The following is a 16,185-nucleotide window of genomic DNA, read 5'->3' on the forward strand; positions in this document are numbered from 1 at the left end:
TTTGGAAAAATGTCTTCAAAACAAAATTTCACTTTGACATTAAGGGTAGTGTGTGTAGATCAGTGGCACAAAATAGAAATTTAAAATTCAGGCTGTAAGTATGGCTAGACGGTGCACTGTCCTTCTCTCAGCACATATCAAAGCTGCAGGCTAAAGTTAAATCTAGCTTGGTTTCCTCTATCGTAATCGTTCCTCTTTCACCCCAGCTGCCAAACTAACCCTGATTCAGATGACCATCCTACCCATGCTAGATTACAGAGACATAATTTATAGATCGGCAAGTAAGGGTGTTCTCGAGCTGCTAGATGTTCTTTACCATTCGGCCATCAGATTTGCCACCAATGCTTCTTATAGGACACATCACTGCACTCTATACTCCTCTGTAAACTGGCCATCTCTGTAAACCCATCGCAAGACCCACTGGTTGATGCTTATTCATAAAACCCTCTTAGACCTCAGTCCCCCCTATCTGAGATACCTACTGCAGCCCTCATCCTCCACATACAACACTCGTTCTGCCAGTCACATTCTGTTAAAGGTCCCAAAAGCACACTTCCATGGGTCGCTCCTCTTTTCAGTTCGCTGCAGCTAGCGACTGGAACGAGCTGCAACAAACACTCAAACTGAACAGTTTTATCTCAATCTCTTCATTCAAAGACTCAATCATGGACACTCTTACTGATAGTGGTGGCTGCTTTGTGTGATGTATTGTTGTCTCTACCTTCTTGCCCTTTGTGCTGTTGTCTGTAACCAATAATGTTTGTACCATGTTTTGTGCTGCTACCATGTTGTGTTGCTACCATGCTGTGTTGTCATGTGTTGCTGCCTTGCTATGTTGTTGTCTTATGTCTCTCTTTATGTAGTGTTGTGTTTCTCGTTGTGATGTATGTTTTGTCCTATATTTATATTATATTTATTTTTATTCCAGGCCCCCGTCCCCGCAGAAGGCCTTTTGGTAGGCCGTCATTGTAAATAAGAATTTGTTCTTAACTGACTTAACTAGTTAAATAAAGGTAAAATGAAAATAAATAAAATAACACAAAATGTTGAAAAAGTAAAGGGGTGTGAATACTTTCTGAAGGCACTGTATATCATGACACCCCATTCTTTCTGCAGACATCTTTGAATCTTAATTTGGAGTAGATATTTAACAGAATGTTTAATCATTGAGACTTATTTACCCTAGTTGGTCCACACGGACCAAAGCGGGTTTGTTAAAAAGTGTTATCCTTGGATAACCTCTGTCGACTATTACATGTTCAGCTTATTTTTGTGTGGGGCTCCCGAGTGGCGCAGCAGTCTAAGGCACGGCATCTCAGTGCTAGAGGATTCACTACAGACCCTGATTTGATCCTGGGCTGTATCACAACCAGCCGTGACTAGGAGTCCCATATGGTGGCGCACAATTGGCCTAGCATCGTACGGGTTAGGGGAGGGTTTGGCTGGGGTAGGCCGTTATTGTAAAATAAGAATTTGTTCTTAAATGACTTGCCAAGATAAACATATCTTAGATGCTTCATCAGAAACAAGCTTCTTGGGCTGTATCATCTCTCAACGGAGAAAAAGCTTTTGATAGACTAGAATGGTCAAATCTCTAATCTGCCTTGGAAGATATGGGAATTGGCTCCAATTTCATTAATATGATTAAAATACTATATGCCAATCCCTCAGCCATAGTTATAACAGGCCATATATGCTCAGCTCTGTTCAGAATCAATAAAGCAGTAGACAAGTTGATCCAATTTCACCTTTTCTATTCTTATTATCCATGGAACCCCTGGCCTAAGCGATTCGTCAATTGAAGAAAATAACACTTCTCTAAAATCTACTGATCACTTCATCTCATTATGCGCAGACAATATTTTACTATATTTAGACAATGTATCTCAATCGCTCCCAAACGCACTGAAGACCGTAGATACATTTTATTGCTTGAGATTAAGCTGAATTTATCTAACCAAAATGCCTCTCAAGACTGCCTCTCAAGACCCCGATGGAGGACTCCATCTCTACTTATGGAACCCCGATAGTTATCTTTTTATATATGGGAGTATATATATTTCCTTAGATAAAACCATAGCCACAAATTAACAAAATGCTCAAAATCAGTTAAATCTGGCCTTGGTAGATGGAATAATATCCCAGTTGCTTTAACCAGCAGAATATATATTGTCAAAATGAATGTAATGCCACTGCTGAATTTCTGTAGATCAATGCTTCCCATGGCCCCCTTCTGGCTATCGGGATACAATTCATAGTCCAGTCTCAAAATGTACAGTACCAGTCAAAAGTTTGGACACACCTACTTATTCCTGGGTTTGTCTTTATTTGTACTATTTTCTACATTATAATAATAGTGAAGACATCAAAACTATGAAAAAACACTTATGGAATAATTGAATAACCAAAACAGTGTTTAACAAATCCAAATATACTTTATTTTTGAGATTCTTCAAAAGTAGCCACCCTTTGCCTTGATGACAGCCTTGCACACTCTTGGCATTCGCTCAACCAGCTTCATGAGGTAGTCACCTGGAATGCATCTTAATTAACAGGTGTGCTGTGTTAAAAGTTAATTTGTGGAATTTATTTCCTTCTTAATACGTTTGAGCCAATCAGTTGTGTTGTGATAAGGTAGGGGTGGTATACAGAAGATAGCCTTATTTGGTAAAAGACCAAGTCCATATTATGGCAAGAACAGCTCAAATAGGCAAAGAGAAATGACAGTCCATCATTGCTTTAGGACATGAAGGTCAGTCAATAAGGAAAATGTCAAGAACTTTGAAAGTTTCTTTAAAGTGCTGTTGCAAAAACCATGAAGTGCTATGATGAAACTGGATCTCATCTCATGAGGACCGCCACAGGAAAGGAAGACCCAGAGTTACCTATGCTGCAGAGGATACGTTCATTAGAGTTAACTGTACCTCAGATTGCAGCCCAAATAAATGCTTCACAGAGTTCAAGTAACAGACACATCTCAACATCAACTGTTCAGAGGAGACTGTGTGAATCAGGACTTCATGGTCGAATTGCAGCAAAGAAACAACAACTAAAAGACACCAATAAGAAGAAGAGACTTGCCTGGGCCAAGAAACATGAGCAATGGATATTAGACCGGCGGAAATCTGTCCTTTGGTCTGATGAGTCCAAATGTGAGATATTTGGTTCCAACCGCCTGTCTTTGTGAGACGCAGAGTAGGTGAACAGATGATCTCTGTATGTGTAGTTCCCACCGTGAAGCATGGAGGAGGTGTGATGGTGTGCGGGTGCTTTGCTGGTGACACTGTCAGTGATTTATTTACAATTCAAGGCACACTTAACCAGGATGGCTAACACAGCATTCTGCAGCGATACGCCATCCCATCTGGTTTGTGCTTAGTGGGACTATCATTTGTTTTTCAACAGGACAATGAGTCAACACATCTCCAGGCTGTGTAAGGGCTATTTGACAAAGAGTGATGGGAGTGCTGCATCAGATGACATGGCCTCCACAATCACCCAACCTCAACCCAATTGAGATGGTTTGAGATGAGTTGGACCGCAGAGTGAAGGAAAAGCAGCCAACAAGTGCTCAGCATATGTGGGAACTCTTTCAAGACTGTTGGGAAAACATTCCAGGTGAAGCTGGTTGAGAGAATGCCAAGTGTGCAAAGCTGTCATCAAGGAAAAGGGTGGCTACTTTGAAGAATCTCAAATATAAATTATATTTTGATTTGTTTAACACTTTTTTGGTTACTACATGATTCCATGTGTTATTTCATAGTTTTGATTTATTCACCATTATTCTAAAATGTAGAAAATAGTAAAAAAAGAAAGAAAGAAAACCCCTTGAATGAGTAGGTGTGTGCAAACTTCTGACTGGTACTGTATAATATAATGATAGTTACTAATTTGATTAGCAACTGGGCAAATTGCAATAATCAATATTTCCAATGACTAAGCCCAATTCTATATTCAAATGACCAGCATTATTATTATTGTTACTATTTATTTTGTAAGGACAAAAGGTAGACTGCAGATGGATATAGAAATGTACCCCTGGGTACCATCTACAACTAGTGTAACATCTGTGTGGAAATAATTGGTTAATCAAACATCAATATCAACACAGGAATTGACAGAACTATAAGTAATGGTGTATCTTAGGTGTCGCTACCTAAAAAGGCATAGCTAGATGTGGCAAGCAAAGGGGTATTGTTACAAATAGCCAGCTGCCCAAGCGGAAAGGCAAGCAATCGTTGCAATGAAACGAAGTATCAACACTAATGTCTAAACTGGTAAACAAATTAGCGACAATGTTGTTGCAAGTTTGTATTTCACGTGTCAGCAAGCTAATCGAAAATATAGTTAGCTAGCTAGTTAACTGATCGACGTTCACTAGCTGTAGCAAATTATTTTGGACCCAGTCAGGAGCTCTTACCTAAGTAGTTGATCCTGACAGCATTCGGTTCATTATATCCAATAGAGCGCTTGTTAACATCCCAAACCAGGTTACCAGAGCAGGACATCATGCTCGAACCTCCTTTTACTTAAAAATAGCATTGGAATACAGTTGTAAACCCTGCCTTCTGACTATCGCCTTTGGATGTTGTTTTGCTTGTTCTCTGCGGGGTCGTTGGGGCCGTTGCGACGTACAGTAGCTAGCTAGTAACGTCAGCATGGGCGCTAAGCTAACTCTAGCTATATCAAGCTTTTATCTTTATCGCCCCTCTTCACTTTGCAGCCTCTCTTCGGTCGCTATATTCTTCTGATGCTTGTTATTTGGATGTCTCTCTACTTCCCTGTCTTGTTGTGTCAAACCCTGCCTATGAAACCAATGAACTCCCTGGTTGAAACAACGCAATAAAGCAGGTTCTCAGTGGTATGTGAACCGTTCTATGCGTTGTATTTCTATGTTCGAGACCATTAATCGAGTCCGTCAACATTGCAGCGGTATGACGAAGCACTCAAGGAGAAGAACCTAGTCTCTAACAATATTAGTTGAAAACCCAGTTGAGGCCATTATATATAATATAGTTATAATTGCGCGATTATGTAGTAAAGTGTTATCATATTAATACTGGATGTGTAGGTAGATTAACAAATGGTAGACTCTGGGGACCGTTCAGCAGGACGCAACGTTTTGGAGCATTCAGATGAAACGCGTCAAGTTCCTTGGTGCGCACACATCGTTGACAACCTGAAACTGTCCTTCCATAAACAGCGTGGTGAAGGCGCAACAGTGCCTCGAAATTCGTCTTGGCCCTCACAAACTTCTACAGATGCACCATTGAGAGCATCATGTGCCTGCACTCTGCCTGCCCTCCAGGACATCTACAATACCTGGTAGCCAGCCGCCTGTTCACTTAGCTACCATCTACAGGGAGCTCCAAAAGTATTGGGACAGTGACACATTTTTGTTGTTTTTGAAATTATACAATGACTATGAGGTAAGTGCAGACTGTCAGCTTTAATTTGAGGGTGTCAGGTAATATCCGGTTTAAAAAAAATAGGAATTACAGTACTTTTTGTTCATAATCCCCCCATTTTATGGGACAAAAAGTATTGGGACAAATTCACTTGTTACTCTACAAACTTGTTGGGTGCATTTGCTGTTTGTTTTAGTTGTGTTTCAGATTATTTTGTGGCCAATAGAAATATTGTGTCATTTTGGAGTCACTTTCATTGTAAATAAGAATAGAATATGTTTCTAAAACACTTCTACATTAATGTGGATGCTACCATGATTATGGATAATCCTAAATTAATCCTGACTAATGATGAGTGAGAAAGTTACAGATGCACAAATATCATACCCCCAAGACATGCTAACTTCTCACTATTACAGGGGAGGTCAGCATAACAGGGGAGGTCAGCACTTTTGGGAGGTATGATATTTATGTATAATTTTCAAATCCAAAGTGCTAGAGTACAGAGCCAAAACAACAAAAAATGTGTCACTGTCCCAATACTTTTGGAGTTCACTGTAGGAGGAGACAGTACAGGTACATCAAAGCTGGGACCGAAAGACTGAAAAACAGCTTCTATCTCCAGCCTCCGCCCAGTACCCTGCTCCGAACTTAGTCACTGTTACTAGCTGGCTCCCACCCAGTACTCTACGCTACAACTTAGAGACTGCTGCCCTATATAGTCATTGAACACTGTTCACTTTAATTATGTTAATATACTATATTTTAGTCAAGGCTCATCCTACCTACTGCTAACTACACCTACTGTCTATACACACCATTTTATATATGTATACTGAACAAAAATATAAAACGCAACATGTAAAGTGTTGGTTTCATGAGCTGAAATAAAAAAATCCCAGAAATTTTCCATTCACACAAAAATCTTATTTCTCTCAAATTTTCAGCACAAACTTGTTACATCCCTATTAGTGAGCATTTCTCATTTGCCAATATAATCCATCCACCTGACAGATGTGGCATATCAAGAAGCTGATTAAACAGTGTGATCATTACACAGGTGCACCTTGTAGACTGCTGTGTTTCAGAAGAAAGTTCATTGTTTCTAACCATTTTGAGCCAGTAATCAAACCTACAAATGCTGACGCTCCAGATACTCAACTAGTCTAAAGAAGGCCAGTTTTATTGCTTCTTTAATCAACATAACCATTTTCAGCTGCGCTAACATAATTGCAAAAGCGATTTCTAATGATCAATTAGCCTTTTAAAATGATAAACTTGGATTAGCTAACACAACGTGACATTGGAACACAGGAGTGATGGTTGCTGATAATGGGGCCTCTGTACGCCCATGTAGATATTCCATAAAAAATCTGCAGTTTCCAACTACAATAGTCACTTACAACATCATTAACAATGTCTACACTGTATTTCTGATAATTTGTTTATGTTAATGGTCAAAAAATGTGCTCTTCTTCCAAACAAGGACATTTCTAAGTGACCCCAAAAGTTTGAACGGTAGTGTTCATTCAATAAGCGCTCCAACTGGGTTTCACCCATGTCCCCTGCGTTGGCTGGTTTCTTCTTCATGGCCAAAAAGTAGAGAGGATTACGCCCATGTTTTGATTACCATGGACTTGACATCACTAAGAAGTATCGGTACCCTCTCCCGTTGGTGCCATCGAGCAGCTCCGCGGGGCCCAGTTCTTCATCAAACTGGACCTGCGGAGTACCTAGAATCTCCTCTGCTTCTGGGAAGGGGATGAGTGGAAGATGGCTTTCAGTACGATGTCTGGTCACTACGAGTATTTGGTTATGCCCTTTGGCTTAGCCAATGCACCATCAGTGTTCCAGGCATTCATCAACAAGGTGTTCAGGGACCTATTCAGATGGCAGGTGATTGTATACATCGACGACATCCTGATCTTCTCGACCAACCTGAAAGATCACTTCACCCACGAGCAGTCCTGCAACGCCTTTTGGACAATCACCTGTTCGTCTAGGCGGAGAAGTGCCAATTCCACCAGAGGGCGGTATCCTTGGGTTACCAAATCAGTCCACAGGGAGCTGAGGATGGAGGATAGGAAGGTGGATGCGGTAAAGTCATGGCCAGTCCCTACCACCAACGGGTTACAATGTTTTTTGGGGTTTGACAACTTCTACCGCCGCTTCATCAGGAACTTCAGTGCTGTCGCCACCCATCTCACCTCCCTCAAGTGTGCGCCTCGCAGGCTGGCGTGGTCTCCAGCAGCCGACGAGGCTTTGCTCTAGGAGCATTTCACCTCCTCCTCCTCCTTGCTAAAACACCCATATCCCACGCTACCTTTTGTGGTTGAGGTAGACGCATCTGAGGTGGGCGTGGGGGCAGTTTTGTCACAATGACAGGGTAACCCAATTAAATTATATCCTTGTGCTTTTTTTCTCTCCAAGAAACTGTCCTGCGCAGAGAGGAATTATGACGTTGTGGATCGGTAGCTCCTGGTGGTGAAGAAGGAGTGTAGACACTGGCTGGAGGGCACCAAGGAACCATTTGTCATCCTCTTCGACCATCGGAACCTAGAGTACATACGGACAACGAGGAGACTGAATCCGCGCAAAGCCAGGTGGGCACTTTTTTTCACCAGGTTCGACTTCACGCTGACCTATCGCCCAGGTTCTAAGAACATAAAGGCCCATGCTCGGTCCCGTATCTACGATTCGGGAGAGGTTCTGTCCAGAGGGCACCCATAATCCCATCCTCCCGAGTCGTGGGTCCAGTGGTTTGGGATGTAGATGTGGACATCTGCCAGGCTCTAGAGGGAGCTCACACCCCGGAATTGGCTTCTTGAGCGCATCTACGTGCCCACAGAGATAATGGATTGGCTGCTGACCTGGGCACACACAGCTGTCGTCGCAGGACATCCAGGTATTTCTCGCACCATTCACTCCATCGCTGAGAAGTACTGATGGCCCACCTTGGTGCAGGATGTCACACGGTATGTCAACTCCTGTTCCGTATGTGCTCAAACCAAATTCCCCCAGAATGCTCCAGCAGGGAAGCTCCTGCTACCTCCTGTGCCTCAGGGACTTTGGTCACATCTCTCCATTGGTTAGTCAATCTTCCTCCCTCTGATGGTTTCACCCCCATTCTGGTGGTAGTGGATAGATTTCCCAAGTCCTGTCGATTTAGTTCCTGGTCTCCCCACTGCTCTCCAGGTTGCTGAGCCACTCTTCCGGCATTATGTCCTTTCGGAGGACATTGTCTCTGACCGTGGCCCCCAATTCACATCACGAGTTTGGAGGGCCTTCTTGGAGAAGCTTGGTCACAGTCAGCCTCAATTCCGGGTATCGACTTCAGTCCAATGGGCAGGTGGAGAGGATGAACCAGGAGCTGGGAAGGTTCCTGAGGAGTCACTATCATGACTGGGTGCCGTCACATATTTTCCTGCTCCTCCCCTCCGGCATGCGACATCACCAGAATAGTAACCACCGGTCCTGGGATTCATCATTACGCACACCTGTTCATCATTATGATTCACACCTGGACTTCATAACCCTCATTTCCTACCCTTTTTATGTCACTCGCTTATGTTCACTCACCATTTGGTATTGTTCTTGTGTACCAGCTTGTAGCCACATGGATTTGTCTCATTTTTGTTTTATTAAACATTGCACCTGCTTCCTGCCTCACATTATTACACAATCTGCCAAGTTCGATAATGTTTTCATACTTAACGTGACCCTAGTGTATTCATTAATCCAAACAGTTGCTAAATGGAAGTTGGACATTTCAGGTGGGTCCCTCCCCGTTTTGTTTTGAAACAAAATTGGTGTAATAAATAAACCCCCGGACTCCAGTACACTTTAACCAATGAGCTATACACTGTACAAAACATTAGGAACTCATGTTCTTTCCATGACATACTGGTGAAAGCTATGATCCCTTACTGATGTCACATGTTAAATCCACTTCAATCAGTGTATATGAAGGGGAGGAGACTGGTTACATAAGGATTTTGAAGCCTTGCCATGGATTGTGTTTGTGTGCCATTCAGAGGGTGAATTTGAGTGGGATATGGTAGTAGGTGCCAGGCTCACAGGTTTGTGTCAAGAACTGCTACGCTGCTGGGGTTCATCTAACACCTTTTTTTTTTGCACTATTGGTTAGAGCCTGTAAGTAAGCATTTCACTGTAAGGTCTACATGTGTTGTATTCAGCGCACGTGACAAATAAACTTTGATTTGATTTTCACACAAGTTTCCCGTGTGTATCAAGAACGGTCCACCACCCAAAGGACATCTAGCCAAATTGACACAACTGTGGGAAGCATTGGAGTCAACATGGGCCAGCATCTCTGTGAACCGCTTTCAACACCTTGTAGAGTTGAAGGCTGTTCTGGGGTGAAACTCAATATTAGGAAGATGCTCCTAATGTTCTGTACACTGTTATATTAAAGGTTTAAACCAATCATATCGGGAGGATTGAAATAAATTGCACTAACTCGACAGAAATAGTTCTAAAGCCAAGAAAACAATATCATCTACCTCCGTCTCCTGTAGTTTGACGAAAGTCATTTGAATTTAATAATATCCTAAAAAATGCAAAAGTATCTCAATCTTTATCTATCCAACCATCTTACGAACTCACCAAGCTTCTAAATCACACATGCCCACTTTGATTGGATGGACAACATGTCAGTTCCTACTGCAAAAGCTTTGATTGGATGGAGGACGTCCTCCGGAAGTCGTCATAATTACCATGTAGGACTATAGCTCTATTCACACGGGACTAGTATTACTAGAATGTCGGTTATGTAATTATTACCCCAGTATTTACAGTGGACGATTCAGACAATTTAGTTTTAACAAACTGCCCCTGTAAAAAATAAATCCTCTTTCAAAATGTACTGTTATGACGGAAGCCTGTAGGCTCTTCAATGTGTGAAGACTTTTCAAATGTCTAGCCTAATATTGGCCTAATGGCCTTCAGTTCAAAGAGTCTAAATAATGCATATCAATAAGAACCATGAACGGTAACCTATGCAGACATTTAATTAGCTGATGTATTTGGCAATCTGTCAATTCATTGGCACAATATTGTCCACTTACACTATTTAAAAGAGAAGAACCGCATTAGGAAAGTTTGACAAAACAGTTCATTCATCTGTAGGCTATGTGTGTAACAGATGTGAAACGGCTAGCTTAGTTAGCGTGGGCGCTAAATAGCGTTTCAATCAGTGACGTCACCTGCTCTGAGACCTTGAAGTAGTAGTTCCCCTTGCTCTGCAAGGGCCGCGGCTTTTGTGGCGCGATGGGTAACGATGCTTCGAGGGTGACTGTTGATGTGTGCAGAAGGTCCCTAGTTCGCGGACGGTTTAAAATTATACTGTTACATGTGCATAGCACTTTATTTTAAGCATCAATTTGTTCCCATGTTCTTACCCAAACTTGGTGCAGCACCTGTTTTAAACTCTGTAATATCCCTCAAAACACAGGGATGGCGATTCACACGGGACAAGTATTATCAGGGGACATGGGAGTTTGCTGAAAAACAGTAGGTTTTTAGGGCCGGGATAATAACCTTCCTGCCAAGTAAAAATGACTGACATGGCAGAATCTGACAGGACTCAAATTATGGATGTGGCGATTTGTACTCGTGCACATGATTATATTACCTGAGCTCCCCCAGTAAATATTATCCCATTGAATAGGGTTTATGGAAGGGGATGAGAAGCAACGAGCCTGAAAAAAAAACAGACCCTAGGCCAGAGCATTTGAAAATTGTGGGAGGCAACACGGATGTCTAGAGAGACTAGTATACACTGATGACCGTGGTTGTTGCTGAAGTGGCCTTAGTCAAAAACCCTTGCTAAATCTTTTGATGTATGCAACCAATAGCTACTATCTAATCTCGCCACTCTTGCTTATCTTAATGTTTTAAACCCAAACAAATGGCAAAATACAGATTTGACGCCTCTAAATCTGAATAGAGCTAGGTAGAACCAGCCAACTGTTTTTCAGATTTGTTATCCCAGTGTGTACAGATTATGGTACACAGTAGCTGGCTGCATGAGTGGGGTTGCAGTGTAGACATGGACATTGGTTGAAGGTCATGTGGAGCTTTGTGTGTGAGATGGATTTTTGGAATCCAATAGGGCAACTCCACTATGACAGAGTGATGCTGAGACTCAGATGTTGCACTTTAAAATGTATGTCAAACAAAAAACAATGATTACAAAGTTAAACAAACCATACAACTATATGCAAAGACTACTTTAACAATTTCCACTGAATTTGGAAATGGTTTGTGCTTTCATTCTGTTACCTTACTTTGCATCTGCAGGTGTTTTTCAAGTATATGTTTTTCTAGAATCTATAGTCCTTGTGCATAGAGCTGTATGGAATTGCCCAATACCAAAGAGATTGGTTGCCAAGAGTAGCAATTTCATTTTCAGAATTGGCATGGTTCCTCACAGAATGAGTGATTGCATGTTTTGAGGAAATCAATGTGACTACCTTCAAGGACAAAGAAAGTTGAGCGCAAACTCCTTGCGGTCTTTGAACACTCACCTACACCAGTATATTTAGCTACAGCTGTTTTCTAACCTTTGCCCTTACAAAATCTGATATCCTTTCTATAACCTGTGCATATCTTGGGAGAGGACAGACTCACCATTGTGCACAGGTGATAAGATGTGTTATTATATGTTCAAGGGCAAGGTAAATGCCAATAAATACAAAGCCATTCTGAGTGATCACCTTCAGTTTATTTAAATCATTCATATCCTGATGGGAGTGAATGACAATGTACCCATCCACAGGACACGAGTGGTCACTGAATGGTTTTATGAGCATGAAAACGATGTAAACCATATGCCGTGGTGATCTGTCACCAGATCTCAACCCAATCGAACACTTATGGGAGATTCTGGCTGAGATGGCGGTTTCCACCACCATCAACAAAACACCAAATTATAGAATTTCTCTTGGAAGAATGGTGTCGCATCCCTCCAATAGAGTTCCAGACACTAGAATCTATGCCAGGCGTATTGAAGCTGTTCTGGCGGCTCGTGGTGGCCCAGCATGCTATTAAGACACTTTATGTTGGTGTTTTGGCAGTTACCTGTATGTGCCTTCGGCAGACAAATATTGTGAAGGGACAAAGATGTAACACTGGTCTAACCTGTTGCAAAGTCCTACATAAGATGCTCTCTGCTGTGTATCTTTTGCTGAACAGCATGCTGCTCTGTTGTGGTTATCACTAGTTGCATTAGTTGCATTCTGGCAACGTTACTTTTCGAATATAGGAGGGGGAAGCCTTGCATAGATACATTTTCAATGAGTTCCTCATTATCAGGACCTTGTTGTGGCAGCCTGGCATGACCATGGCTTGATGTTTCTTAGGAGAGGTCAATCAGCCTACTTTGGTTATAGCAGAACAATGAAAATAGTTCAGCCTACCAATCCACAACCATCAATTATATGAAGTATTAGGTGTCTAAGATTTCCCTGCCCTGAACTAAGTCAGAGGAATAATGTTTCATTTAGTGTGCCTCTGACAGAGCACTTACTGACCTCTTGATCGGGATGTAAGTACTGGTGTTATGTCAGAGCAATTCCACCACTTTTCAACCTCATTTTAATGATCTCCGCCACAATACCAGTGTCTTAATTTGTGAAAATGGCACAGTTGTACGTTTTGTATAAACAAATATAAAGTTTAAAAAATTATACCTGGCGACCACATCAAAATGTTAAACATTTTTAAAACAGTGATTTTCAAACACTGAGATTGGCGGTGACTTGGGGAGCAAGAAAATACCCTTCCTCTGGCTAGAAACTCATAGCAAATTTAGAAAATCACTGTTTTTCTTACTTTTAATCCTACCCTGTGATGTCACAGAGAATAATGTTTTAGGACCATTCTTCTTTTTAACCACAGATCATAGAAACATGCAGTCTTCACAAATGTAGACACTGGTGTCCCAAGCATTTCGCTACACCTGCAATAACATCTGCTAAATATGTATGTGACTAATACAATTTGGTATGGAGCTGAGGTTGGAAAGTGGCGGAATTGCCCCTTTAAACAAGTCTATGGTAGTGGTAAAAGAGCGCTTCATGGAAAATTATAGTATGTTATAAGGTGTTGTCACAACAAAGTAACTTTTTTGCAAAGAATTGTCTGATTTTGGCTGTTTTGTAAAAAAAAATGTCATGGATTGTTTTTTCTCTCATTCCAGGTCCAAGGATTGTTTTTCTTCTGGGCCCCAGTGTTCAAATCGGTAAGGGCTGCATTTGCTAAGCTTGAGCTATTGCATTTATCTAAACATAAACATGTAGGAAGGTATTGTCTAATGAAACTAATTCCAGGTCAGATGCATCTTCATCTCTATAGGGTCTGGTCGGGGCTGGTCTGACAGAAATGAGTCAACCAGCAGAGAAACTCAGCTTTTCCCTGTCTGGTGTACTGACAGCCACATGTATAGTAGAGTTCCTATATTCTTCAGTGAGTAACAGGTACAGTTTAAATTAATCCTGTATTCTTCAGTCAAATTAACAACTTCACTCCTTGACTAATCCCATTTCCCACTTTCTCAGGTCTGACCTGGTCCAGATACTCTTTGGTCATCATTCCAAAGAACTGGAACTTCTTTGTCAACTTATTTGTGGGTAGTGCTGGAATATCCCAGCTCTACAGGATCTTCTATTAAGTGAACCTATCTTAGAGCACAAGGAATGAAGACCTATGGATTGGGCATCGCCATAAACAGCCCCAGTAAGTTATTCTTTAGGAATCAATCTGTAGGCTCAAACTGTTGTAACTAAAGTTCTGTGTTTTAGTTTCATACTTTTTTAATATTTAGCTTTATTTCCTTGGAATTATGATGGGAAATGTATTAGACTATTTCATTTTTTTTATTTCTCCTTTATTTGACCAGGTAGGCCAGTTGAGAACAAGTTCCCATTTACAACTGCGACCTGGCCAAGATAAAGCAAAGCAGTGCGACAAAAACAACACAGAGTTACACATAAACAAACATACAGTCAATAACACAATAGAAAAATCTATTTAGTGTGTGTAAATGTAGAAGATTAGGGAGGTAAGGAAATAAATAGGCCATAGAGGCTAAATAATTACAATTTAGCATTAACACTGGAGTGAAATATGTGCAGATGATGATGTGCCAGTAGAGATACTGGGGTGCAAAAGAACAAAAAGATAAATAACAATATGGGGATGAGGTAGTTGGGTGGGCTATCTACAGATTGGCTGTGTACAGGTAGGTTATTGTCCTGCTGAAAGATGGATTTCTCTCCCAGGGTCTGGTGTAAAGCAAACCGATTTTGCCTGTGCTTAGCTCATGTTTGTTTTCATCCTGAAAAACTTGTCTTTGCTGTCAAACATACCCATACCATGATGCAGCCACCACCATGGTTCATAATGAGGCAGTTACTCAGTGATGTTGGATTTGCCCCAAACGTAAGGCTTGCATTTAGGCTAAAGTGTATTCCTTTGCAGTTTTTTTTCTTCAGTATTACTTGAATGCCTTGTTGCATACATATGCATGTTTAAGAATATTTGTATTTTTGCTATGTTAGGGTAATTGTGGAGTCACTACAATGTTGATCAATCCTCAGTTCTCCCATCACAGCCATTGAACTCCAGCCTTTTTAAAATCACCAATGGCTTCCCTAAGCAGTTTCCTTCCTGTCCTACAGCTCAGTTCAGGGGGACATCATCCACAGCCCAATTATTAACTTACTGCAAACATGCTTAAAGATATATTAAAGATATATTCAATGATTTGTTACCCAGCTACCAATCACTGCCCTTTGAGGGTTTCAAAAAGCTCCCTGGTCTTTAGTTGAATTTGTGCTTTAAAAGTCAAGGGAGAGGGGGTGAATACTTGTGCAACAACTACATTTGTTTTATTTAATAAAAAGTGTAGAATTTGCTTTTCACCTTGACATGAGTACAAAATTACAATTAAGGCCATTTCAAGCCCACTTTGTAACAAAATGGGGTGTTGACTTTCTATAGGCACTGTTTGTATTGGTCCTGTAGTCAAGGTCCTTGTCTCCTATTGGTTAGTTCTCAGTAATTGGGAGATGCATAATGTGTTAAATGTAACTAGTGTAGACGAGAACACATGCTATCAATCCTACACATTGGAAATAGTTATCCTCTGATAGACGATGCAATAACTGGCACACAACCTGTAATAACTGAACATGAACTTAGTGCATTTGTAAGGGTATGCTCTTGTATTAACTATTTGGGGTGGCAGGGTAACCTAGTGGTTTAAGCGTTGGACTAGTAACCGGAAGGTTGCAGGTTCAAACCCCCGAGCTGTCGTTCTGCCCCTGAACAGGCCGTCGTTGAAAATAAGAATTTGTTCTTAACTGACTTGCCTAGTTAAATAAAGGTAAAAAAAACTATTTGAATTCAATCTTGGCATATTCTGCAGCAGTGTTATTCTTGCACAGATAATAGGTGATTGCTTGGAGGGGGAGTATGCAGGCTCAGATTTCAAAACATGCTTTTGACCCATCTTGGCATTGACTATTGAGGTTTGGATAGTGCAACTTGGCACAAGGGTGGAACAAAATGGCCATGCCTCTGAATAAATTACTGGTTTGACATGATCTTTATGTAGTACCCATCCACCTTCGTATGCACACATTTTTTATTCAAGTCACTGAGTGCTTTACAGTAACCCATCTTAGACCCTTAAAGAGTAAGTAGAAGCAGTGGCAAGGGAAAAATCGCTAGGAGGAAGAAACCAGAATCCAAG

At 41.2% G+C, this 16,185-nt stretch overlaps 1 protein-coding gene across 15 annotated transcripts in view; it reads right to left on the minus strand.

Moving 5' to 3' along the window:
• Positions 1-4,881, minus strand: part of LOC139380570 (DDB1- and CUL4-associated factor 6-like) — a 78,908-nt gene extending 74,027 nt beyond the window's left edge. For all 15 annotated transcript variants that reach the window (XM_071123360.1, XM_071123359.1, XM_071123356.1 and 12 more), the window contains exon 1: positions 4,421-4,881. In XM_071123360.1, coding sequence (XP_070979461.1) covers positions 4,421-4,511 — 91 coding nt within the window. In that variant the 5' untranslated portion in view covers positions 4,512-4,881. The remainder of the gene's footprint in view (positions 1-4,420) is intronic.
• Between the last annotated feature and the right edge of the window lie 11,304 nt (positions 4,882-16,185).

The sequence above is a fragment of the Oncorhynchus clarkii genome, chromosome 22 (genome assembly GCF_045791955.1).
Source record: "Oncorhynchus clarkii lewisi isolate Uvic-CL-2024 chromosome 22, UVic_Ocla_1.0, whole genome shotgun sequence".
Classification (NCBI taxonomy): Eukaryota; Metazoa; Chordata; class Actinopteri; order Salmoniformes; family Salmonidae; genus Oncorhynchus; species Oncorhynchus clarkii.